Source organism: Triturus cristatus, chromosome 2_1, assembly GCF_964204655.1.
Source record: "Triturus cristatus chromosome 2_1, aTriCri1.1, whole genome shotgun sequence".
NCBI classification, from domain to species: Eukaryota; Metazoa; Chordata; class Amphibia; order Caudata; family Salamandridae; genus Triturus; species Triturus cristatus.
In genome coordinates, this window is record NC_140581.1 from 849,070,475 (window position 1) to 849,097,162 (window position 26,688).

Genomic DNA, 26,688 nt, shown 5'->3' on the forward strand with positions numbered 1-26,688 from the left:
GATTTAATTGGCCTTTAAGGGTTCATTGATATTACCCTGTGTTAATGCCATTAGACAGGCATTTTGTTACATGGAATCCTGCAGATAACTGTTGTAAGAAAGGATTTTGGTGTTGGTTACTTCCTTTGACAAACCTTTGGGTGGATGATTTTCACATGTCATCGTGCTTGCTAGACACTCTTAGGAGGGCCTAGTGGGTGTAGTTGCCTTCCATACCCTTGTAATAAAAAAAGAAATGTGCATACATCTATTACATAGAGGGGCCTGTGTCAGTAATCCTTTTTCTGGTTTTCCACAGTCCTTCCCATTCTGCCACTTCCCAAGACTCATTACATAGGGCAGTGAGTTAACCCATTTCTGCCATTGGCTCCTTTGCCCTGTGAGCAACAGCATTTGCAGATCACATATATACATCCACCAAAAAATTGGTGCGTTTTAGTGTCTGGGCGAGTGTTCAGTCCTATAGTTTTGCATTTTTGCCTTTTTATAGATCCCCTTTCAGTTATTAAATTCTCCTTTATTTATTTTGTATTTTTTCAAATCTGAATAGAGCATCCTGTCGCTCCCCAGACATTCCTACTGGCCTGCTAATTTCACCTACAGTGTACTATAGCCTGTGCGGTTAGCGTTTCTAAAATGGCTGGCTATCTTGGGATGGTATTGCCCATAGTGTATCATGCAGCCAGCTGGTACTGTGCATAGCATAGCATTGGGGTTTTGCTCCAAATGGCCCACACATTCCTTCTAAATATGACGCTATGTTGAAGCTCTAAAACTGCAGTACAATATGTACAGCACGGGGACACACTAGTTAGTATAACCATGCGCTTTATAAATTTGTTTATTATTATTACTAATACGAGATGACCCTTCCTGCAATTTTTTATTTAATTTTTTATATTGCAGGTGTATGCCCGCTCATTTTCTTTCTCCTACATTTTTAATTTCTCTTCTATAAGTTTTTTGCATAAGTTAATCTGTTTTATGGGTGGATGCTAGAATAAGTCATTGGTTGGATGAATAGATGTGTAAGCGCTAAGCTGAGAGACAGTGTGAATATATGTTGTATTACTGAGTGTCTCAACTCGTGACTGACGAGGCACTTTCTGTTATAAGCATGACCTATTGGAATTGCCAGCACTTGTTAATAATTCTTGCTGTTATTGTGCATCCCCATTTGTTGTGGCTGTACTGAGAGCAGTCAATGACCTAAAAGTTTTTTTTTTCACATCTTTTTACATGTGTGCTGGGTTTGCAGAAAGGATTGTGACAAGGAAAAGCGTGCGAAGCTCATGAACGACCTACAGAAACTGCTGCATGGTAGCATTAAGAGTGTAAGTAGAGATGTCACTGAATGAATCTTGGACCAAGCACTGTTAACAGTAACCACATTATGCACCTGCTCTGCATCATAATCTGCAGTGATTCGTTTTATTTACTCTGAAATTAATTAGAAAATAACATCAAAGTAAGCACACCAATGCAATAAGTATTTTGATCCAGTGTTTATCAAATGATCTTCCTCCTGAAACACAAAGGTACCATCCTGTCTTAGTTCCGATGATCATTATTGGTAATAAGGTCAATCCATCTATGTCAGCTTCAATGTATCTTCTTTTTCCAGTTTCTGCAGTTGTTGATTGTGACCGATCTTCCTGAAAAACGTAAGCTGAAACCAAAATTTAGCTTTCCTTCCAATGAAGCGATGACTGATAGTGCAAAATGACTTCTATACAATAAGAACACTGGAATTGATCTGGGTGTAATTGTTGAATAGAACAAATGAAATTGACCCTGAAATTTCTTCATCTTGGTGGACTAACGGGCACCCACACATGTGCAGTGCCGGAGGTCTTAAAACATGATGCTTTTGGGATATTTTTTTTATTTTTATTTTTTACTATTCTTGTCACATCCACTTTACATGCATCTAGTCCCTTGACATTCTCAGCTCACTAGGGCTGGCAAATGTGGCATTAAATGTCTCATGTTAGTGGAATTGCAGGTAAAATGCAGGGCTTCATATGTATAGACTGATACTCTGTATACATCTACTATCTATCTACTGTACTCTACCAAAATGAGTAGTTTGCAAACTGTTGGACTTGCAGGCTGTTTCTAGATATGGGTTGTTGGAGATTTTCATTTTGTCATTCAGATGGTCAAATTGGCTGCAGGCTTCTCTCTGTGGCAGGACCTTCCCAATGCTAGGCTTTTTAAACTCAAATGCCACAGCAGATGCTCCAAGGCTACTGCAAACCGGGTTGCTTCAGTCAACTGGTGTAAGTCAGTTCAGTAATGCTACTTCTATGTATCTGAGAGTTCTCCCGTGCCGAGCAGCTTAACTCCTGAATCAGGCTCTGTTTTGTCAACACTGGGCCAAGCATGATGTCCTGGTGATTGTTGGTGAGCACTTTCCACAGTCTTGTTAATTCTTTGCAAATAAGGACACATGTTTAAAAACGAAATGCGCATAACCATCCCCAAACACAGCCTTCACGTACCAAAGTACCAAACTCTTCCACCCCGCCCCCCCCTCCCCCCCCCCCCCCCCCCCCCCCCACACACACCCCACCCAATCGATTTGTAGACCAAGCACATTGCCAATAACAGAACTAGACTTTACTGTGACTGGAGGCCAGACCAGAAATTTGATTTTTCCAACTCTGAAATTAAGTCATGGAAGCCTGAATTGAAAGCCCCAAGACTTGAGTGGCACAGAACAATACAGATGTTGAAACTATCTGTGCATGCACCATCCACTCTGGTCTGATTCTGTAATTCTTATGAACTACACCTGAAACATCTCCCCATAACACTGCATGTGCTATAGTCTGTGCTGAATCATTGAGTTCCTGAAGTTCCTTCTATTATGCCATGTCTGCAAAGAGATTTTCTCTTAAGCCACTGGTTCCCTCTGTGTGTGTTGTCAAATGGTTTCATATTATAGAGTGGCATTACATGTTTTGCAAATTGTTGTGTCTCGGTTGTCTGCATCATTTTCTTGAATGTGAAAAAAGTAATTGTTTTCAGCCATGAAACTTTTGCTTCCGCAGATTGCATTTGCACATGACTCAACCCGTGTTATTCAGTGTTATGTGCAGTTTGGCAATGAGAAGCAGCGTCAGGAGGTCTTTGATGAATTGAAAGGTAAAGTTGTACTTGCACTATGGTTCACAAGCTTTGCATTGCATTAGCATAACTAGCAATCCATTGTACTGCACCAGTGATGATTTTTGTCCAGGAATGTTTTGTGATACAACTTAAGATGGTGTAGAGGTAATCTCGTGAATGGGACAAGCTTGTAGTTCTGCTGATCTTGGCACATGAACGCAGCAATACAACTCTGAGAAGAGTATCTTAATTGGGTGAGCAGGAATCAACACGGAGTAGTTAGATGCTGAGGAAAAGAGCTTTCTAGCAACCCTCCGCAAGCAAGAATGCAAAAAAGAAACCATGAAAAGTAGTTTTAATACCATAACGTACACTAGGTCCCACTATAGTGTAATGCTCCTTGGATTTAGCACATTGGGGGAAATCGCGCTACCTGCTTATAAACAATGTAACAGGAGTGTGTGTATGGGTTTGGACCTAATGGCACAAAAATAGTGAATGTTGCATTAGATTGAAGCCAACATGAGTTGTGGAGAGGACTGATTTGTTCTCATAAAATATCAACTCTTGCTTGTAAGCAAATGAAACACTAAAGACCTCTACTAAGTTGCGACTGTTGAATGATAAGAGATAGCTTGACCAGAAATCAAGCAACATATCTCTAAATAAAAAATGACACGACAGAGTAAGGGAAAGCAAGAACACTGATGTAACAAAGGAGATCCCATGAGTAACCAGGATGTTTGCTGCAGAAGTAGATAGGTAAGACAGAAGGGGAAGATGCTTGGTTTAGTAGTACAAGTGAGTGGCAAGAGCACATGAAATAAATCGCAGACTGGCACAGATAGATGCATGATAATAAAAGTACAATATAGAGCTAGCTATGAGGAAGATCTAGAAAAATAAGAAGTTGTCCCAAAGCCAAATAAATTGATAATGGGGGCAGGGAATATAAATGGAAAGACAGATGGGAATGCATGGAGAGCCTGACACAGGCTCTGTTTGGAATGCAAGGGCAAGGAATACACCAGATGAAGTGGGAACAGAAATTAGCCCTGTCAACGTAAGAGCTTTGCTGTACAAGGTGGATTCACGTCAAGTACTTAGAGCCCAGCATGAGAAAGTAATTAATGAACAATAATCCTCTGGCTTTTTCACACCCTGGATATCGGCACTGGCGGAAGTAGCACATGCTTGTTCGCATGTACAGATACGGCTGTTAAAATCTATTTTTGTTTTCTCTGTAGAACATTTGGTCGAGTTGAGCAAGTCTAAGTATGGCAGAAATATTGTGAAGAAGTTTCTCATGTATGGGTAAGTATAGATCCTAGGACTGTTTGCTTAGTCTAGCCTTGTAAGAACAAAATGCATGTTTCATGCTGAACAGGAAAATATGGACAAATTGGACATGGGAGAAGACCAAATATATAATGCCCACAGTGGTTGGTTCCTTCTCCTTTTATTGCTCTCTTCACTCTGTGTAGGCCAGTAAAGTGTATTTGGATTTATGCCATGTATTCCTGTTTGTCCCTTGGAAAATTGTGTGCACACTCATAGTTCTTGAGGCCCACAAGATTAAATCACTGCAAGGGTAAATATTGCCACACGTTGTAGTTAGAGATTGTAAATCCTTGTTGGTTTACGTTTTCAAGTAAAGTCAATTTATAAAGTATTGTACTGATCCTTTTATGCGGAGGGTGGATGGGATACAGAGGAAGCCCATATGAGAAGAGAGCTTCCCAATATGCACCTCCCCAGCTGTAATACAACATCTAGTGCCACCAACAAAACAGACCACACCAGACTCCCCTGCACCACACAGTCTGATCTAACACAGCATGAAAAGCCATAGACCTATGGCTTTACTGTGCCCCTTATAAAGACCACTGTTGGCACACCATCACCAAATTGTCATGCAATCAACACACCATCCATTTGAAAGGTGGTGTGCTGCACCTTTGAAGAAGTTCCCATTTTACGGGGTGAATGTATTATTGAGTGAAGTCACAGGTGATGGCTAATATTTGGAGTTTTACAGAGCCCTGTATGATTCAAACTTGTTGGCCCCACAGGTGACAACACAAGGGCCTAGCCTACAGGCGATGGGCTTACTGAATAGTACTCAGTAGTAACAGTGTAAGCCATTGGAATTTTCTGCTGGGTCCTGTGTGGTATGAATGATCTTGATTGGTCAGGAAGATTAAGTGGTGTATCTTAAGTCTGCCTGCCTGGTTGATGAATGTTCTAAGAAGAATTATATAAATGAGGAGCTGCCCTTCTGCACAGGATGTGTATACTACACTGCTACCTGGGGAGTGGGTGAGGGAGTCGAGGATGTGGGCATGCACCAGGGAAGGTAGCCTAAGTGGCGAACAGTTGCACACTTAGTTTGCCTGATCTGCTGGTGGATGTTCCAGTATAATGTTGACTTCCAAATGTTGGTATTCTGAATGGTCTTGCTTACTGTGACTTCAAAGCATTGGAATCCAGAAAGAGGACTCCCCTCCAGACAACGATGTCTTGGTACACAAGTGACAAAAAGTCTCTCCTGTTTACACTATAGGTTTTGCTATTCGTGGCTGTTCCAAGTGTGATAAGGAACTAAGCCCTACCTCACAAATGAATGTTAACCATTCAGGGGCACCATAGGTTACCCAACAGCAACACACCTTCACCCGGTATTGCACCATACAGCACCCCACAGTACACTTCACTTGCATAGTGTGGCCAACTAGCCTAAGACACTGGGTGAGGGACACCCTTTTTCTCTAGGGGCATGAAACCATCTATATACTCCCTGCAGTTCTGATCAATAAGCTGATGCACATAAATAAGAAAAGCTAGACACTTGTTCCAGATGACTGGACTCGCCGAGACGCAAACATATAAGGGGCGTCGGCTTCTTCCCTTAAAATAGCCATCATAGTGACCCACTTCCTCTTCCAATGATATGCTTGCTTTTGGGCAAGCAATATTTCCAGAATTGTTTTCACCACATAAAATGACAAATTGTAGAACCTTGTTCTCCTCATTTAGTTCTCTGTCAAAGCTCGTCCAAAGACCAGGCCACTTCTCCCACCAATATCAGCACCACCAGTACCCTATCTGTGCAAGCTCATATGCTGGCTTCGGCTCCACCTGTCTTGGGCAAATCTAACATCTCGAAGGAAAAGATTTCTGTTTTGGGACTGCACAAAGAGATGCGACCTGATGAGCTTGAGATTTTTTCTTCAAGAGTCCATTGTTGTGAGATTCATTTGCTATACAACTGTTGACTTTCCCAGTACCAAATGAAATTTGGTGTGAACAGAAGAGATTAGGTGCAAACAACAACTAGGTCAGCTAGGATTGTTGGTGGCTTCTTTCTGAACAGCATCTGCACTTCAGGCAGGCTAGATGTATTCATTTAAAACACATAAAATTTTAATCATTCAACAAATCATTCCCTTTTATTTTTCATACAGTATTACCTGCATGCTACAAGTAGAAATCAGGGAAATGGGGTTTCATTTTTATTCATATCGTACACTTTAAAGCTGAGAGTAAAAAAAGTCTCCTAGAACCCACACTTGAACTTTGTACAGTGTTGCAAAGCTTTGACCTCCAATTACATTTGACTTACCAAAGTGCCAATATGATGACTTCAGGGCATTTTCTTTTCAAAGCAGTGCACATTTAACTAGGCTCTAGTGTACAGACCTCACCTACTCTAGAGTTCAAGATACCAGATGTCAAGAGTAGAAAATGGAAGGAAAGGGCCAAATTATGGATTTTCTCATGTTGAATATTTTGTGAAAGTCAAATCATAATAAAGTACTGGTATCCTATGTTCTTCGTCCTTCTAGTAAAAGGACTAATATATTGAATGAGAAACGAATAGATTGAAAACAAGGCCATGTCAAGTATGCTTTGGATGTGCGATTTTCACAGAATTGCGACATTTTGTGTGTTGGCAGTTTTGCACCCCTGCATATCAGACACCCTGGGAAAGCTACCAATCTCTGAAATGTTAGAAAACCAGAGACTTGAGGGAAAATAAATTTGTGTGGTTTAAGCTGGCTTTGTTCAAACTGCCCAGTGTTAGAAGCTGGCTCTCTATATAATGTACCAAAATGAGGTGCACTGTGCAGAGTCTCCAGGTATCCCTTATTAGTGTACAGGGCTTGCTTTAACAATCCCAAGGTGCTGTATTGGTGGTAGTATTGTCAAGCAGCCTCCGGCTTATCAGAGGTGAGGGTTAGGCATTTGTTACACACACAGTCAGTAAGTTGAGAGGAGTGAAGGGCAGGAGCCAATGGGCTACTTACCCTTGGGGCCACTGCACCCCCTATATGACTTCTTCCTGTAGGGAGTCGGCATAACCCTGTCCCAGAGTTACTAATTCCACCAAAAACAAGATGATGGAGTACTTCTTGTGTGGAGCACATCAGGTAGCCCACCTTAGGAGTGCGACTAGCCTGGTGGTGTAACACTACTGTATAGCTAATCTTCCACCTGTCCTGGTGCTAAATGGGCCTCAGGGCAGGGGGTGGCATCTCCCTGGTCTGGGGGATGCCTTGGTAGCATATCAAAGGCGGCAGGGGCTTTGAAATACCTGGCCTTGATATGCTAAATCAGTAGTCATCCTGCTGGAAGTGGTGTGAACATCTTCCTTTGGAACAAGCATTGTTCCTGGCATCAAAGAGTGCGGGCTGCCACCTGTAGGGGGTCAGAAACTTGTCTGTTGATGGCAGGCTAGACAATACCAGTCAGCCAGCACGCTAGGGGACTAGTAGTTTTCAGAGGGCACCTCTAACATGCCCTCTGGGTTCAGGTCATAATAAGTCCAATAATGGACTCTGTAAGGAAGTCCTTAATGACCAGTGCCCAGTACATGTACTTAAGTTGGCTTCCCTATTCACTTGTACCATCTAGTAATCTAACTAAACAGTCCAGGGGCATATCTGCTCATGCAGATATTTCCTCACATGTAATATAATGCACCCTGCCTTTGGTCTACAATGCCTGCTGTAGGGGTGACTTACATATATCAGATGCAGTGACTTTGGCATGCCACACAGTGAGTGTGCCATGTCGTGTTTTCACTCATGCTTTGCACCATGACACGTAGTCTGCATGTAATTTGTGTGTGCGTCCCTTAGGGTGGCATACTACATGTTGCAGCCCTTAGGGACCCTCTTTAGTACCCCCTGCCCTAGGTACTATTTACTAGGGACGTGTAGAGGTGCTAAAGTCCTTGCCAGTTGGGTTACAATTGGACTTTAACTTGTTTTAGGTTAGAGAGCCCTGGCACTGAGCTGGTTACCAGGCCTCAGTGTACTGTCTGAGTTGAAAACCAGCATCTAATATTCAAAAGGTAAACAAAACGTGGGGTATCACTGCAACAAAATTCCAGTTTCCTACCTCCAGCAACAGTTAATCTATTGCTAAAATGTTACCTTCTTTATATTTACAAGCCACAAATGCTGAACAAGTCCTACAATCCTGCACTCAAAAAAGAAATCCCATGTGTGGATTGGTCTTGGGAGAGCAATGGGCCAGGATCAGCTCTATCTGACTTCATTTTGGAGGTGTCATTTTGGTGCACATTTCGCAAGTGGTGTGTCACTAGTTTTGGGACTGGGTTGTTTTCTTTATCCAGATTAATGTGCCACCCTTGTATACATTTGAAAAATATGGAGACCCAGGGGGTATCCAGAGATGCAGGGCTTGCGTGGAAAGCGTTGGCGTTTCTTAATCAGAATGTCATGCACTTCAAGCGTGAAACCAACATGATTTTCTCATGAAAATGCACTATACAAAATATGTGCTGCCATCCCGAGAAGTAATTCCACCATCCTGTTTTATCACACTTCTTTAAACATGTGGTTGGGCACACTACAAAAAGAGAAACTGTTCACAATCTCCGAAACAGAGGATGCATTCACTGTTATTTTTAAAGACATTTAGCATGTGGAATGTCTGTTGTTTTTGGTCCTTGGTAGTCCCAAGTTTTAAACCCAAAGCCAAAACCACAAGGGCACTGGGCAAAGAGAATATATCTGAATAGATACCTTGTCTTCTGATTCTTCATTTAACGAAGTTCAGATGGACAATCCTACCTGCAGTTTAGTCACCACATGATTATCCACAGGTGCCTAATTGGATGTGAAAAGTTGAAATGGCTCACCTGCGCCTGTAGGTGGTTCCGTGGCTCCTATTTTAAATCTGCATCTGCCGACTTGTTGACACAGAGCTATATATTGTTTTGCTTTGCTTCAGTGGCAACGTCACCGAAGAAGTCAGGCTGCAATATGTGCCGCTCCTGATGTTCCTGAGGATCTTCTTCAAGTTCCTGGGGTGCGTGTCTTTGTGGTTTGGAATCTGTGCCCGCCTCTGTTCCTGCTTCCATTTGTGGTGATAGCCTTTAGTGTTTGTTAAGGAATGGATGGGAATATTTTAACACACCTGGATTCCACAATGAATGTTGGAGTCAAGTTCATGTTCTGCTCCTGGGATAGTTACGAATGTGTGGCCACCCTTCAGAGGAAGTCTTCTCTTTACAGTTTCAGAACTACTTACCAAAAGCCTCACCGTCTTCGTTGAGCTCCTCACGATCCTTACTCCTGTCTTGATCAAGGGAGTTTGATACGGATTTACTCTGTCCTGTTCCGATTCAGAAAAGGTCCCTGTTTTGGGATTCCAGCACCTTAACTACTGCCGTGCCTCAGATAGGGTTATGCCTGATTTCTGCTTTGCAGTCCCTTTAGAGGACTTAGTATCTTTGAAGCCGAATTTGGGCAAGGCAGCCTTAATGTCAGAATATTGCCTTTGCTGTGTGTGGGGATTTAGGCTTACATTTTGGTTGAAATACTGCAGGCTGGTTCCTCTGTGGCAAAACCCTTATTGATTTTACTGAGACATTGTTGTAAATGGCCATGTTTATTTGGGGTATAACCGCTTCTCTGGACACTGTCAAGTTACAGCTTCAGCCAGCTGCATAAGACCTGACGTTTTTGAGTTTATAGTTGTAGGTTCTGAGTCTTCCAACTCCCCCATATCTGATGGAGAATTTCTGTGCATTGAGTTGACGGGGAAAGAAATTGTTTTCCTCCGGAAGCCTGGATATTCAATCCTAATAATCTACCTTTCATCAAACAAATAATGAAGACCGTGTCCTCTTATTTGGACCAGCACACCAACCAGATCTTCTTTCGGGATTTCAGCATTCACTGGAATGACTGAAATTGCTCCATACTGAATACTTTCAAGGCCTTCCTTACTGACCTCAACGTTACCCAGTCATGTAATGACTTAACACACAATAGAGGCACCACCCTCTATCTAATCATCGCTCTGGATAATGCCATACAGCTTTAATCTATAACCCCCTGTGACTGGTCAGACCACTACATAATATCCTTCCTCGTCTTGGAAAAGGTGTTGACTAGGAAGGGTTATCATCTTAAACCCAGACATCGGTCCAGAGACTTAAGAAAAATGAATGTGACCGATCTAACTCCTATTAGCAACAACATCCTACCTCCTCCTACAAACATGACAAAAGTAAATGATCTTATTGTGCATTAAATCCAATCCATGTCTGAAATACTTAATACAATTGCTCTGAAGGAACTATAAAAAATACCTAGTAGCCACTCCAAACCCTGGTTCAAAGACAACCTAAATTAGGAAAGTTGCAATTTAAGGCTTGCTATGAGATCATGGAGGAACTCTCCCTCCATTTCACACCTCAAGCAAATTGGGTCGACCAGCAGCTCCTACAACAAACCTATTTGAAGTTCAAAAGCAGAATACTTTAGGGTGCAACTAGACAATGCTAAAAACCTACCTAAAAAGCTATTCTAAATTGTCAAACAACTTGCCAATCTATCCACCCCTTGGTGAATTTCAACACACAGAGCTGGGACAGACCTTCATCGTCCATGTTCTTCTCACCGACAATACCCGTAGGCTGATGCCCACCAATCTTGCCCCTGACCGCCAGGATCCTCTTGTCCTGCCTGAGTTTACGGGCTCTGTCATATTAACAACTTTTGCATCAGAGCATGGATGTTAATGGAACAAACACCCTTCCAGTACTACCCCCTATGTCACTCGAAGTTACCATTCTTGGGCTACAACGAAGTTTGTAACCTATACCTCACCCCTGTCCACAGTGACGCCTCATGTGAAGCTTGCCTTGACTCGAAGTAGGAAGAGAATGCTCCCTTGGTCTTCAAGACCTTCGGCAATCGAATAAAGACCTCTGCCAGAGCCAAAAGTTTTGCCTGTCCGACACCCACCCCAAGCCTCCCAGGAGGCCTCGCACTGAAGAGAGCACCATTCTGGAGGGAGTTGGCTTCATGCCCTATACACAAAGCACCACAGCCTCCAGTGCCCGCCAAGGTCGGGCTCTGCTTGTTACAGAACGAAGACCTTGGATCCCAAAAAAGGACCGGACAACGGGTGTTGACCTCTCTCCTGACTCAGTTCCCAAGACCAGAACAAGCCTCAACTCTACCTGAAGCCCAAAACCCCTTCACCATCACCTAGACCACTGTCGACTCCAAAGCCATTATTGACTTTGAGAACACACTCAATGACTGGCTCCGAAGAGTCTGAACAGCTGATCCTCCAAAGACTTTTATCAATTCCCCTTACTGAGAAGATTATGATGAAGTCACATGTCGAAACCCACAGAGAATCTGCCTCGAAAGAGGAGACTGGCATTTGTGGAGGAATGTGCATTGAAGGCCCACCAGGCTTCCATGCCCAAGAACCGTAAAGGGACAGAGACACCAGCCTTGCTCCCTTATGCTCCACCTCATCTTCTACGACCGCTGCTGCCTTCACCGTGACCGTGTACACAGCCTCCATTGCCTCTGTTACAGTAATTAGAGGGATCTCCACTCCTCTTATGACAGAGGTAGACCCTTCAGCTCTGCCGTCCCATGACACACATTTCAAGCCACAGCCCAAAGTCGAACCTTAGGACAACTACAAAGCCCACCACAAAGTGATCCAATGGACAGTCACCTGCCATAAGGTGGACATGCACGTTCCCTATGAGCAATTTCCTTGTTGAGGCTTTGTCCAAATCAGGGTGGACAGTACAATTTCTGGCCATGATAAAAAAAAGCATGCTCATGTCTGCCCCAAAGATATTCAGGCAACCCATTAAGGCCTGGGTAGTAACAACAAGGGTGGAGAAGAAGTATAAACCCTACCCTGTGTACATGAGGGGCCATGACTCTCATCATTAAGAATGCCTTTAAGCACCGCCACTCCCCCCCCCCCCCCTCCCCCACCCCCCACCCCTCAATCCTCCTTCACCCGATCACTCATCACCCATTAGCGAACGATTGCAAGATTTCCTCTCACTGGGTGGAAATCACATCAGATCCAAGGGTAATTGAGAAGTTTCACCACAGCTAATTCCTAGAACTTCACAACCCCTCTCTAAATCCCATCCCATGCACATATCCTCAGTAGAGGAGATCTCCTTCCAGGGCAAAAGGCCCCTACTGTCTGTGCTTCCTCATCCCCCAGAAGACGCTTTTACAATAGAGATACCCTCTTGTAAGCAAGAGTCAGGTAGCCAGTTCACGTAGGATAACAAGGTAGATTTATTGCAGAAGTTGTAGATTTGTTACAGTTTACAAGTTATGGATAAATACCCCCACCAGAAGCAGCATCCATACTGCTCAGCCCACTCTCTCCAGCTGACACTCTTACAGTCACTCAACATTCCATGATATCATCACACTGGCCGATCAGCAGGGAATAGAGTCTATGGAGAGGATTCATTACAACTAAACAGCAAGTTATGACCGACCGCTACCTCAGGCCAGTATTGGACCTCCAGCTCCTTAATTGATCTTTCCTGTTGGAACATTCCCACATAACAATGCTGCAGGATTTCAGCCCTCTGCTCCGATAAGGTGACTTCATGACGTCACTAAACGTGAAGAACACCTACTCTCCTATTCCCATCCATCTCACCTACCGGCGCTACCTCTGCTGCAAAGTTCTAACCTTTGCAGTAACCACTGCCCCATACCTACTCTCATCTCCTATGCAGAAAACAATCTAACATGGAGTCAGTGGCCATGCATTAGATGGCAGGAATACGTGACCATGTGAATCTACAGCACTTCATGGTATGAACAGTTGCTGGATAAGTAATGTTTTCCTTCTGGTTGATACTTTCTCTGCCAGCAGATCCTCCCCGACCAACAAACCTCCCCGTTTCTGAGGAGTATTCAATAAGGTTACAAGTTTTTCTGCATTGCATTTTTGTTAAACTCATCTTCACCTCAGATGTGGAATAAAATGACTGGAACTGACCCACAAGCATTAGGGCTGTGCTAGCTTCATGACATCACTTCCGGGAAGGCACTGTCATTTGGAGCAGTAGACATGGCGCCACCTACCGGTGCAGTAGAGCTATCTCAACTTTTCCTGAGCCAGTTTGCTGCCTGGGGAGGTTCATGAGGTGAGAAATCTGCAAGTGAGTGTCCACCAAAAATACCCTTATCGAAGGCAAGTGACCTATTAATCTGTTTACAAACAATGTAGTACTCCCTGGAGGATAGTCTATTTACCCTACAAGTCGTGAATCTGTCCAAGAACACCAGAACATCCAAATACTTCAACTTGGGATAACATTGGCCGCAGGGCTTAATATTTACAAATGTAGTCCCTTGTGTATCTTAACCCCCAGAAATTGGTGGCAACTTCAAGTTCTTCATGTGCGGCATATTTTTAACTGCTATGTTTTAGCTGCCTGTTAATTTGTGCTATTTACTAAGTTGCACTGAGTTTTTAACGTCTACCACCTCCGAGAGTAAGCCTTGATTACTTTAATTTGGATAGTCAATATCCAAAAGGATCGACTCTGTTATCCAGTTGGAATGCTATAGTATTAGCCTTAAAACACAGCTGTCAGTACCGTTAAGATACTACCCAGTATCTGCATACTGCTTGATGACAATTAGAAAGTGCCTCATTCCCACCAAAGGTGTATGTAACAAGCATTTGCAATGCAATAGGTCTCGCATTTGGGACAGCTTAAGCTATTGGCATTGTAAATGACGTTGCCTTTTATTTATCTGTTTTAAAAACCAACGCATAAATAAAAGGCATTTTCATTTACAATGCCAATAGCTGAAACACTCGCAAATGCGGGACCTATTGCATTGCTGACCAAGAGTAGCAGATATTCGCACCTTAGCCTCTGCCTGCGGTGGAACGTCTAACTCTTGATTCCCAGACAACACTCACACCATCACATTCCACACAGGCCTGGGAGAGAAACACACAAAGCACAAGAGTCCACTCATTCTTCCCCTGTCAAAACAACAGAGACAAACTATCTGCCTGAACAAACCAAATAAAATAAGCCAGCTTCTCAAAATCCTTTTCACAACGTCAAGCTCACACAGATGTCAGGAGTAACCCGAAAGTGAGCTACACATAGTGCAGAGAGCACATTAGACTACCAATTGCCTCCTTCTTCTTGTCGCTTGGCTTTACATTGTGAGGGCTCCCACGCCTACCCCGACATCCCTTTTCCCAAATTATTTCACTAAGGCAATCTACGGTGCACGGCCGCCATTAATGTGAAAAGTACAAGCGCGTAATGGGTGCGCTTTTAAAAACAATTTCTTCGTTAATGTAAATACGACGAGCCTATAAATAAAGGCATGTGGCTGACCAAGTAAAAGCGTGGCATGGGTGCGTTTAAAAAAAAATAAATAAAAAGAAAAACGTATATATGACGAGCTGTTATAACGAAAGGCGCGTGGCCGCCATTATAGTAAAATCGTGCAAAGGTGCATTAAAAAAACAAGACCAGGTACTCACCGGTACTGCAATATAGCGGAAAGAGGGATGGGGTGGGCAGGCGGGGGGATTTTGAAACTTTCCTATTCAGGCGAGATCCTGCAGAGGTATGGTGTACTCACGAGCTGTCCCTCGTGACTGCGCAGGAAAACAAGTCGATTGCCGAAAGCAGCCCTACAAACTTGGATATTGAACCGCCCTCGGTTTACAAAGCGCAACAGTGCAAATATAGCTGTTTCTCCGCAGCAATTATGTCTATTGCTTAATGAAGCTCCGATACCGGCCACACACAAATAATGACAACACCTTAGAAGATGTCAATTTTTTGAGCAATTTTTTTTGGTACTAGGGGCAAAAGAAGCTGCCGCAATTGCAGAACGGCAGACTCTTTCTCCCCAAAAAAGTGCCTACACCGAGTAATGAAGGGGGAGTGTGTCACGCCGCCAGTAAAGCCTCCAGTCCAGGTGGGCGGAGCTAAAAGTGGACAGAGCGGCAACAAGGAGGGATTAAAATGCCTTCTTCACAATAGAAAGGCTGCGTTTTGCATAAGCTATGACGCAAGCCAATGGAAAGAAAGGGCGGGGGCTTCAAGTCCCTCTCGGAAACTGTATTGATTCCAAGAGGCCCTCGCATGGCGAGACAGCGCATGCGCGCTGCGAACACCAGGCGAGACCTAAAAAGGGTCTGATTCCATGCACTGTAATCTGCTGCCACCACTGTAACTCAGCTCATAGTAGACCTGTTTATCTGATTAGTGGTGCACTTTGTCTCCCTCTTTAAGCAGAGATATACTCTACATCTGGCCTCTCTTCAAAAAAAGCAGCGCCTCCTGTAGAGGAAAATAAAGCTGGTCAGGTTGGCAGAGCTTTTTTAAAGTATTCAAAGGATTCTGTCTTGACATTGTGTAAATATTACAGAAGACTTATGCCATTGCTATAATCCACACTGTCATAACTACCTGAGCACGGCCTCTGCTCAGTGAATGTTACTTGAACTATGTTATAGGTTATTGTTATTCACCTACACACAGTGATCGAAGTGCATTAAAAAAAGTATGGGAACTGTGATCCTGAATCCAGTGGGGGCGAGGTCGCTGAGCGAGGGGGGAAGGATCAAAGGCAAATATAAAATATTCTGTAACTATGTTGTTCTTTCACCTTCAAGTAACTGCATATAAAATAACACACACCTTAAATGAAAAGGAAATGCAAGTTAAATTGATTAGTGAGAGATGCACTTTTTTATGTTGTGAAACGTCTATTAGTTAATGCGATCACTGGAGAGATGTGTGTGTGTGTGTGTAACCAGAGAGCCACAAATTTTAATTCTGGTTGGTGCAGTTGGAAATAGTGACTTGTGAGTTTTTAGTGTTGCAAAGTCCCAGCCTGTGACAGAAAGCATATGTATGGCATGACATGCAGTATAAGATTTGCTGCCCCAAAATGCATTAAAAAGTTTGGGTTCAAGGTAGAAAAAAAGTGCTTCTAAAATATAGATCTTGGTAATATGCAGACTGTACGGAATACAAACATTTTTTATAACTGTCCCTTAACACCACTCACTTCACAGCTCTTCAGGTCATCTTACAATACCTCTCAAAAATAATATCTTCTAGTGACTCAATACCAGATCCCAAGCAGCCTTTACATTTGCACATTAACCGAATGTGAATACTTACATTTCTGTCAGGCAGCAGACACTCTGGCAAGAAGGCTTGTTTCTTGTACCCATTGTCTGCCCCTCCCTCAGCTTCACACCTCGGGAGATTCCTTCATTCTGCCAAAGCATCTCAAATGTCAGAATTAACCATCCCAGAACGGTTGCCTTTGTAGAGGAACTGTTTTTGTCAAATTAAAAGAGTATGGGCATGTCGTACCCTGCAGATTCCGCCCATTTCGACCTCTGCTTATGCAACACATTTTGAATTCATGTGAAGTTAGTCCAACTAAGATTTATTTACAGTAAATGTGACAGTTGTGCGCTTAGTCCTCTTTGCTAATTCACCTAATTCAGAAATCTTTTGATGTATTGCCTTCCTTTTATACTTCATTTCTTTGGTTAGTCCTAAGAACATTCATTAAAAAAAAAAAAACTTTGCATTGATTGACCTCAATATAGATTAGAATGTGTACTGGTTTTTTTTTTTTCAATAGACGTGTGTTTATTTAAAAATACTTTGAAGTGAGATTTTACAGATGTGTTTCTATCAATTTCTTATACCCAAAGGTCAAAACAACAAGTTGCAGAAATTATAAGAAGTTTTAAAGGCCAAGTGAGAAAAATGCTGCGGCATGCTGAGGCTTCATATATAGTAGAGTATGCCTACAATGACAAGGCTATTCTTGAACAGAGGAACTTTCTGACAGAAGAACTGTACGGGAATGCCTTTATGGTTTATAAGGTAGATGTTTTCAATGTCCTCAATTCTACAATGTGAATAATTGTTGCCTGTTTGGTACCCTCTTTAGTCTTAAAAAAAAAAAAACACAACATAGTCTTCTCGGCTGCTCTAGTGTTTTTCTGCTTCAGGTGAAAATGCCTTTTTATACTCTGCCACGCTCTTCTCTTCCTGTTTTTTTCCTCACTTTCCTTGAAAATGACTTAAAATATCGAAGCCATGGTTGACTGAGCAAAGTGACATGGAAGCAAGGAATAACAGTGCAATACACCTTGATTATATAGCCAGTTTTGTACTTTGTTGCCTTCATCTCTCTTGTCCAGTCTTCTCCTGTGCTAACATTTTCCGCTCCTGCACTTTTTTGTCCTTTCTTCTACATTGTTACTTTGTCTGATATTCTGCATCAACATTTGATGGACACACCTTATGGTCCCTTGGGTCTGGCTGATTTTTATTTAACCAGTCCCACGTAGGAGTGAATGTTGGTACTAAAATATCATTGTAAGTAATTTATCGGAACTAAATAGTCTCCACAAACAATTTCGGAAACACGTGATGCTCTTCCAAGCAATCCCCTATGCTAGCTAGTGATACTCAAGGTATGGCCCGGGGGTTGCCTGTGGCCCGCCTGACCTTTACATGCAGCCCCCTGGTGAAAAGGACTGTTGTTTACTTGACAGTCGGCTAACCTTTAGAGAGATGTTAAATTACCGGACAAGCATTTATTTACAGGTTAACTGCAGTAAAGGAAAAGAAGCAAAGAAGGTGTACTGCACCATTTAATCTTAGGAACACCTTTACTTTTAAAGACATCTGGCAACAAACCTGTACAAATTTGAGAGAGTCTTCAAAATTCAAAACATTTATTTCATTAACATACTGAAGTTTTTCACTTTAGTACATCAGATAATCTCTGTGCATTGAGAAGTATTTCTTTATAGTGTTAATTTTCAAAAATGAACGTAGAAACATCATGCCTTCCTCCACCCTGCCAATAATACCAATAGTGAACTTATAGTCGGTTTTCATGTGGACCCGTTTGAGTGGCCTGAGTTGTTGTTCTACATTGACATCATTATAGTTTATTGAGTCAAACACAGAAGAAGGTTTTGCACAGCACACATCCTGAACTCGTGTATTTCAAGGTGCTCATATATGATGATGAGGAAAACGGATGCAAAGTAAAATAAAACAATTGCCTAGCATCACAGAATTTGGCCAAGTGGGTAAGCCTGGCTTGATCCCAGGTCTTCTGGTTTCGCATCGTACACTTCCGATTCATTCAAATTCAATAATCTAGTAACTTCCTTTTATACACTTGATTCGGCCATGGTAGCAATAGCAGGCTTACTCCAAGGTGTGGTAGAGTGATGGCGACTCAGATACAGCATAGCACAGTATTGGCAAATCTATGCCTCCTCGGGCTGGACTGTTCCCATTGGGCACAGTGTCAAGACTGATTTGCATATGGCTGGGTCCAAACTGGAATGGCATGGTGAGCAAAAAAACGATGGATTTAGGCCCAGATCTCTGTACTGGGGTGAATGTATGACATTGTTCTGCATTCTGTCCATCAATGGTTCTTTTTGCAATCCTCTACAAACTAGGCACTTAATTTAGGGAGCTGCATGGAATTAGGCCCTCAAAATAAATCATATGCATACTTTGCTTCCTGCACACCTACCTTGGCCACCCCCCCAACTCCAATTTCCCACCCCATCATTGTGGCCCTCTGTCAGACCACACGCCTTACTATTTGGTCCCTAGAAACCTGTTTGCGAGTACCCATGCACTATGCTGTGGTTGATAGTCCGGCTCTGAGTCAGTCTTTCCTTAATCCAATGCCTGTGCCCATAGTTTGGAGGGGTTGTCCTCCCTTCCTACTTATTATAAACAAATTCTGAACAGAGACACTCCTTTCTGGCTGATAAAATGAATTTTATATAGCATTTCTACAATTTTGCTGCTAAGGAAGAGTTCTTTGTTAGAACCCAGAGGTTTGTGTTAAAATAAAAGGCAGTGCTTTCATTGGAACACACATTTTTTTTTATGAATACCACTGAAGGAGGGATTTTGTACATCAACTGATAACTATGAGAAGCATGATCCTCAAGATGAAGGTATTTGCTGTTTCATTAGTGTTTTTCCAAACATGGCACCCTCATTTTCTGATGCTTCTCTTGACAATAAGTATACCTCTATAAATTGTCTTTATATATCAGCTATGCAAATTCCTCTCCTTTTTTTTTTTTTTTTTTAGAACCTATGCATGTTGGCATATTTTCTACAGTGTGTAGAAATTCATGCTTTTTAGCTGGAGAATGAGCCTTATGTTTTACCAAGATTCTGCTCCTGTTCAAGAAACATGCGTTCCCCAGGATTCTCAAATGGGTGATTAACTGTCATAATCTGTAAAACAAGTTTGGACACTGATTTGAAGATTTGAATGCTCTTGAAATGCCTTTCAGTTAATAAAATAGGGGAAAATAAGAACATTCAAACTGGCTATTAAGCAGCTGGAACACTTTTATTGATGATGTAGCACATTCTCCTGTCCCTAAATCACACCAGTGTGTCCTGAATGAATTTAGTGTAACAAAAGAATAGGTACACACAGCGGCTATATTGGATTGGTTTTTCTTAGTTAAAAAAAATAATTTGAAGATGACTGCCATGCATCTGCACACGTATGTGGCAGCGATCTTGTGATACTTTTTAGTTTATTCTTTGTTTACCATTCTAAAATGATGGACAACCATCTTGGGACAGTATATTAAAATAAATAAACTATTCACATATTGTCATGCAATAAGGGAAGTGACCAGCCTGGTTGCGCTGTGCAGTTGTCAGGTGCAAAAAGTTCAAAGAAAAAAAAGAAAATTGATAACAAAATGCGAGGAAGGATGATTGTGTGGGGAGCGGGTGCCCAATGACCATGCAGCGGGCTGCTGAACTGAAGATCTCACACACACAACCGAGTGATCAGGTTTAAAAAAAAAAAAAAAAAGGAGCAGCGAGGGATAGAAGGCCAAAGGTGGCACATGGGGCGGGGGGCAGGGAGGTTTTGCAGATTTAAAAATAAAACAAACTCAAAAGGGAGACCGGAAAAATACATTAACTCTCATGGAGTGATGAAAGACAAAGTAAAGAAGTAGTTCTCGGATTGTAAGCAGCAGACGTCTACACCCCATCCAAACGGAAGCATTGTAAAACAGCTATGGTTCAGGGCAGGGACTCACACAAAAAGAGGTAGGAAAATCACTCAATACGAAGCGGTGAAATGAGAGTAACAAGAAAGCCTATCCGTGATAAACAATGAGCCGACTCAAGGCACAGTGTAAGAATAGATTTTGTACACACTAGGTCTTTCAAAAACAGTCAGCTGAAGATGTCTGTAGGCTAGACCTGAAAAGGTCATACTCCTCTTCACAATGTCCTGAGGAAGGTAATGCATGTGTCGTAAGGCCTGTGTCCTGTAAATAAATATTTTAGATCACTGTTTTTTTATCCTGTGGTCTGTGAATGCCTGAAGGTTCGTGACACCTACTCAGGGGGTGCAAGGCTGCTTACAAAGTTAAATAGAAGATTAATACATGTGTGTGTATATATGCATGTACGATTTATAATGCTTCAAAAAGTAAGTCAAAAAAATATGTTCGAGGCATATAAGCTGTATGCAGATCATACGCGTGGTGTTTGGCTCGGATGCTTGCCCTTTGTTCTCCTTCGAAGAAGTCTTTGTAGTCACGAGGTAGGTGACTCCTCCTTTTGGTGATGGTGGGCATGGGCATCGACTCCATCCTTGGATTGTTTTTTTCCGCCATCGGGTTCTGATGTGTATTGCTGTGCTCCAGTTCGGTATCGTTCTTAAACCCCTTCGCGCAATCCTCTACCCTCGACGGTATCATCTTCGATCGCGCTTTCCCATTCATCGCGTATCGTACAAACTGTGAAGCCTTCAATCGGGAAACTTCGAGGCAGGCCGTCGTGCATACCCATGCCGACCAGGCCAGCAGTCGATGGAACGGACACCGTTCAAACTATGTCCCAGGTGTCAAGCTAAATTCCCACGCACCGACCTGCACTAGGTCTGCAACCTGTGCCCATTCCCGGAACACGAAGAATCATCCTGCGAAGCGTGTCGATCATTCCGATCCAAAAAGACCATCCGTGATTGTTGGGCTCGACGCCACGAGATGCAACGCGGCAGCGGCTCCATACCAGACCTCTTCGGTGACGAAACACAACTCAGTCCTGCCGAAGAAGAAGAACTAATCAACGTGTCCGAAGCCGACTGACATGGACGAAGTCCTCAGCGGCACTCTGGCTCAACGGACTGTGAGTACAGACCCCCAGTTGCCCACTCAACCTAAGGGAAAGGCTCCGGTGTCACCCTCGGGCTCCGGTCGACAGCGTGAAAGTTTCAAATGCCCCGCCCTTGTTTGTTATGAAACACAAACACAAGCCTTCCGGTTCGGGCTCGAGCCGATCCCTGTCAGGTGTGGAACCAACACCGAAACATAAGGACAAACACGTTACTCCTCCCATATCGTCAGTACCGAGGACATCTTTGGCGCCGAAAGCCTCAGAGCGGAAACCCTCGAAGCCAGAGGAGCCAGAACTGAAGTCGTCCAAGCCAAATTCTTCGAAGCCGAAAAGGTCCACACCTAAAAGCTCGGAGCCGACAACCTCCGCTCCGAAAAGTTCGGAGCTAAAACAAACCACTCTAAAAACGACACAGCTTAAACCGGCTAAAACAAGAACTAGTTCCGAAACACTCGCCACCCAAAGACTCTGAACCATAATCTTTGATGCCGAAATCCACTCCAAAAGGGACAGAGACTCCTTCCAAAGAACTTCCATCTGAAGAACCACCTCTGGATCCAAAGCAGAAAAAACTCAGTATTGATCCCAAAACTAGGGACCTTCTGGCTACTCTTCCCAGAAAACGGAAGTTAGACCTCCCACAAGAGGCCCCTATACCTCTTAAGCAAAAAAGAGACCTCGGTACCAACCCTTCTTCCCCTTGCATACCTTCATCTACTCCTCCTATTCCAAGCATCACACCATCAAATTCACCACCTCCAATGTCACCAGACTCGCAGGATGACAATTTCGAGGATGGGGATGGGGACGACATTGGGGAAATCGCTCATCAGATCCCGCAAGACAGACTTACCACACGACACTGACCCATGGGATGATTACGATAAGGATCCAGATATATCTAATGACCCAGAGCTATACCCCTCTAGACCTTCCCCACCTGATGACAATATTGGCTTTGTGCAACTCATCAACAAGGCTGCCCAATATCACGGGTGGAACTACATAGTGACCCTCCTTGTAGAAACGTTTACACATTGCCAGAGGTCTACTAACAGTCTAAAGGCATGTTAAAGCATACAAACGAGGTATTCAAGGGTCCAGTTAGAGCCCGAATACGAACACCTCGGGTAGATAAAAAAAATACTAGGCCGCTCCTTCAGAGCCTGTATACATAAGAGGTCAATTACCACTAGACTCTCTTGTGTCTAATGCCCGCAAGAGAGCTAACTCTCCTGATAAGGAGTCGAAACTAATTGATGCATGGGCAAAAGGGTAGCTTTCCAGAATCTAACACCAGGAGGACAAAGTTCCTATGGGCGGGTGCAAAACGTCACCAAGCCCTAAAAAAGAGAAAAAGGAAGAAAAGCAGAGTGTGAAAATTTCCTAGATTGGAAACCCACTCAAGAAACTGGAAGACCACTCTTTGTCCTCTATTGCCCTCACACACCCCGAAGGGTGTCATGCTTCATCATCGGGCGATTGCTCCTCGTAGGGCCGGCGCTGCAATTCCCTACGGGCCCCACGAAGGGTCTCTTTATCGGAGATCTTTTGAGGACCGCCGGATGGTGCACGTGGGTGTGTGGGGAGTGGGTTGTTGATGGAGGGTAAATGAAGTGCGTGCTAGATGGTGTGAAAAATATGTAAAAAAAGGGGTCATCATGCAGCAAATTTTATTAGATGTACCCTTAGCAGGCTTTGGACTGCTGAAAAATTATGACCCTAGAGGCACACTATGCCCAGGGGTCATAGGTCAGTCATAGGTCAACATGTTTCGCGCTTCTTCCGCCTATAAGAGGTCGATGGCGCTTCGTCAGGACCAAATTGTTAAAATCAAGTGCACGTGAAAGTTGGTGAATCATAATAAAATACCCTCAATACCGCTCTGGGCCACAAACTGTGTTCCTCAGTGTGGTCACAGGTTAATGATGAAGAATAGGCTCCAGGTCAGTATCTAGGAAAACGAAAAAGAAACGGCAGTAGGGATGTCTATCAGTAAAACTTGATACAACATATGTGTGCCACAGTCGTGTGCACATCTTACCCACGTTAAAGCAAGCACTCAAATCCATAATATATATGTGGGCATCACAACCGTACATGGCATCTTGCACAATTCTTCACCTCACAGCACCCATATTGTAAGTGGTAATTGAGTTCCTATCTGATGGGCTAGTGTGGGGAATCTAACTTAGAGTGTCGAACACTAACATCGGCAGCGAACCTCACCCGTAAAATTACTACTCCGCACGGAGAAACCTTCGCTACCCAGGAGTCTTACCTAACTGGTCGTTCACAGATACTCCTTCTGCTAGGCGCATGGACCACCCATACGTTACTGGGCTGAAACAATAAATGTGTACAGACGGAGTAAGATACATATCATTATTCTCAAGCTATTGGGGTCGGAAATCCCCTCTACTCACAGATACTCACATTTCAGCCCAGATGGTCACGCCAGTGTACCTGCCCTATCCATGCGACTGCCAGTAAATGACCCCTGGGCATAGTGTGCCTCTAGGGTCATAATTTTTCAGCAGTCCAAAGCCTGCTAAGGGTACATCTAATAAAATTTGCTGCATGATGACCCCTTTTTTTACATATTTTTCACACCATCTAGCACGCACTTCATTTACCCTCCATCAACAACCCACTCCCCACACACCCACGTGCACCATCCGGCGGTCCTCAAAAGATCTCCGATAAAGAGACCCTTCGCGGGGCCCGTAGGGAATTGCAGCGCTGGCCCTACGAGGAGCAATCGCCCGATGATGAAGCATGACACCCTTCGGGGTGTGTGAGGGCAATAGAGGACAAAGAGTGGTCTTCCAGTTTCTTGAGTGGGTTTCCAATCTAGGAAATTTTCACACTCTGCTTTTCTTCCTTTTTCTCTTTTTTAGGGCTTGGTGACGTTTTGCACCCGCCCATAGGAACTTTGTCCTCCTGGTGTTAGATATCGAATTTAGGGAGCATGGACACTGGACCTTTTTTAGCTCCTAGATCCCCCCCTCTTTTTGTGATATATAGCTTTCCAGAATGCCAACTCGTGGCGTATTGCCGATGCTCAAGCCTTATTGGCACGTTATGACAGGGCACATTATGACGAATTAGAAAAATGTCTACAGCATTTGCCAGAAGAACAGAAGGCCAAAGCTAACGACCTCATTCAGGAAGGGAAGCTTATCACAAACACTTCCATAAAATGTGCCCTAGATGCTGCAGACACAGCTTTGCGTGCTGTTAACACTAGCATACTCCTCAGAAAACACGCTTGGCTTCGAATCTCTGGATTCAAGCAGGAGGTACAATCCTCCATACTCAATCAGGTCTTCGATAAAGAACATCTTTTCGGGCCAACAGTGGATACCTCATTAGAAAAAAAGAAGAAAGTGACTGGCATTGCAAAATCCATCGGAGCCCCACAATTACCTTCTAGCAGGGGCTCCTTTCGTTGCTCCTTCTACAGGGGTGGCTCAAAAACAATTTCATCAGAAAATCCCTCCTCCTCTTACAAAGGGAACAATCATTAAAGTCCCTCCAGAGGCTATTTTCGCGGAGGTTACAGAGGGAATAATCACTAGGGCAGAGGTAGAAGCAACTCCACCCACACTTCCCCTGCCAACAAACAGTGGCTTTTCCCCACTACCCCCAGACCATTCCACTCCTGTCGAGGGACGTCTCTCACAGTTCCTGCCTGTCTGGAATTCCATCACCTCAAACAAGTGGGTAATACAAATTATCCAAAATGGTTATTACCGGGAACTTACCAGCACTCCACCAACAATCCTTCTCAGAGAGCGGGCAATGTCACCAGATCATCTCACCCTGTTAAAACAAGAGATCCTCTCTCTGTTAGACAAACTTGCAATAGAACCAGTCCCCTTACATCACCAAGGAACAGGAGTGTTTTTTGATAACCAAAAAGGACTGCTCTCTCAGGCCCATACTGGACCTCAGACAACTAAACCTCTACATTCAATCGGACCACTTTTACATGGTCACCCTACAACAGGTGCTCCCATTGCTTCAGCAAGGCGACTTTCTTTCCACTCTAGATTTAAAGGACGCCTATTTTCACATTTCCATTCACCCGGCTCACAGGAAATATCTCAGGTTTGTGGTGGATGGACTGCACTACCAATTCAAAGTCCTATCATTTGGGGTCACTACAGCACGAAGGGTATTCACCAAGTGCTTAGCAGTAGTAGCAGCTCATTTAAGAAGACAACACATTCACGTCTTCCCTTACTTAGACGACTGGTTAATAAAAGGCAAGTCGCAACACAGCTGCCTACACCACACTCAAAAAACAGTTCAACTACTTCACGACTTGGGATTCACTGTGAACCTCACCAAGTCTACTCTGCAACCCTCCAACACGCAAGCGTATCTAGGAGCTACAATAGACACTCGCAAGGCTTTAGCGTACCCCAACCCAGTTAGAATACGCAACATGCAAACTCTAATATCACAATTTCAACCCCAAAACTCACTACCAGCCCGAGTGTTTATGCAGTTGATTGGAATTATGGCGTCTTGCATTGCAACTGTTCCTTACGCAAACTACAAATGCGTCCCCTACAGGAGTGTTTAGCATGTCAGTGGAACCAGGCTCAAGGTCATTTGAACGATCTGGTGTTGGTGGACGGCCGCACTCATTGCTCTCTGCAGTGGTGGAATACACAAAACCTTTCCATGGGGCGGCCATTCATCGATCCGGTTCCACGGATAGTACTAACAGCAGACTCATTCCTCACTGGTTGGGGAGCTCATCTTCAGACACATACCATTCAGGGCATGTGGACACTACAACAAAAGCAGCTCCACAAAAAACATCTGGAACTGCTTGCAATTTTTCTAGCACTCAAAGCTTTACAGACGCATCTAGTAGGCAAAGCTGTCCTAGTTCGTACAGACATGACCGGAATGTACTACATACAAAAACAGGGAGGGACACACTCCCTACAGCTTTCTCGCCTAGCTCAAAGCATTTGGAGGTGGGCCATTCCTCAAAACATGCTGCA

At 43.6% G+C, this 26,688-nt stretch overlaps 1 protein-coding gene across 1 annotated transcript in view; it reads left to right on the plus strand.

Moving 5' to 3' along the window:
• PUM3 (pumilio RNA binding family member 3) overlaps window positions 1-26,688 on the plus strand; it is a 271,295-nt gene that overhangs the window by 100,257 nt on the left and 144,350 nt on the right. The window contains exons 5-8 of the mRNA XM_085632951.1: window positions 1,259-1,334; window positions 3,057-3,150; window positions 4,362-4,428; window positions 17,167-17,341. Coding sequence (XP_085489077.1) covers window positions 1,259-1,334; window positions 3,057-3,150; window positions 4,362-4,428; window positions 17,167-17,341 — 412 coding nt within the window. The remainder of the gene's footprint in view (window positions 1-1,258; window positions 1,335-3,056; window positions 3,151-4,361; window positions 4,429-17,166; window positions 17,342-26,688) is intronic.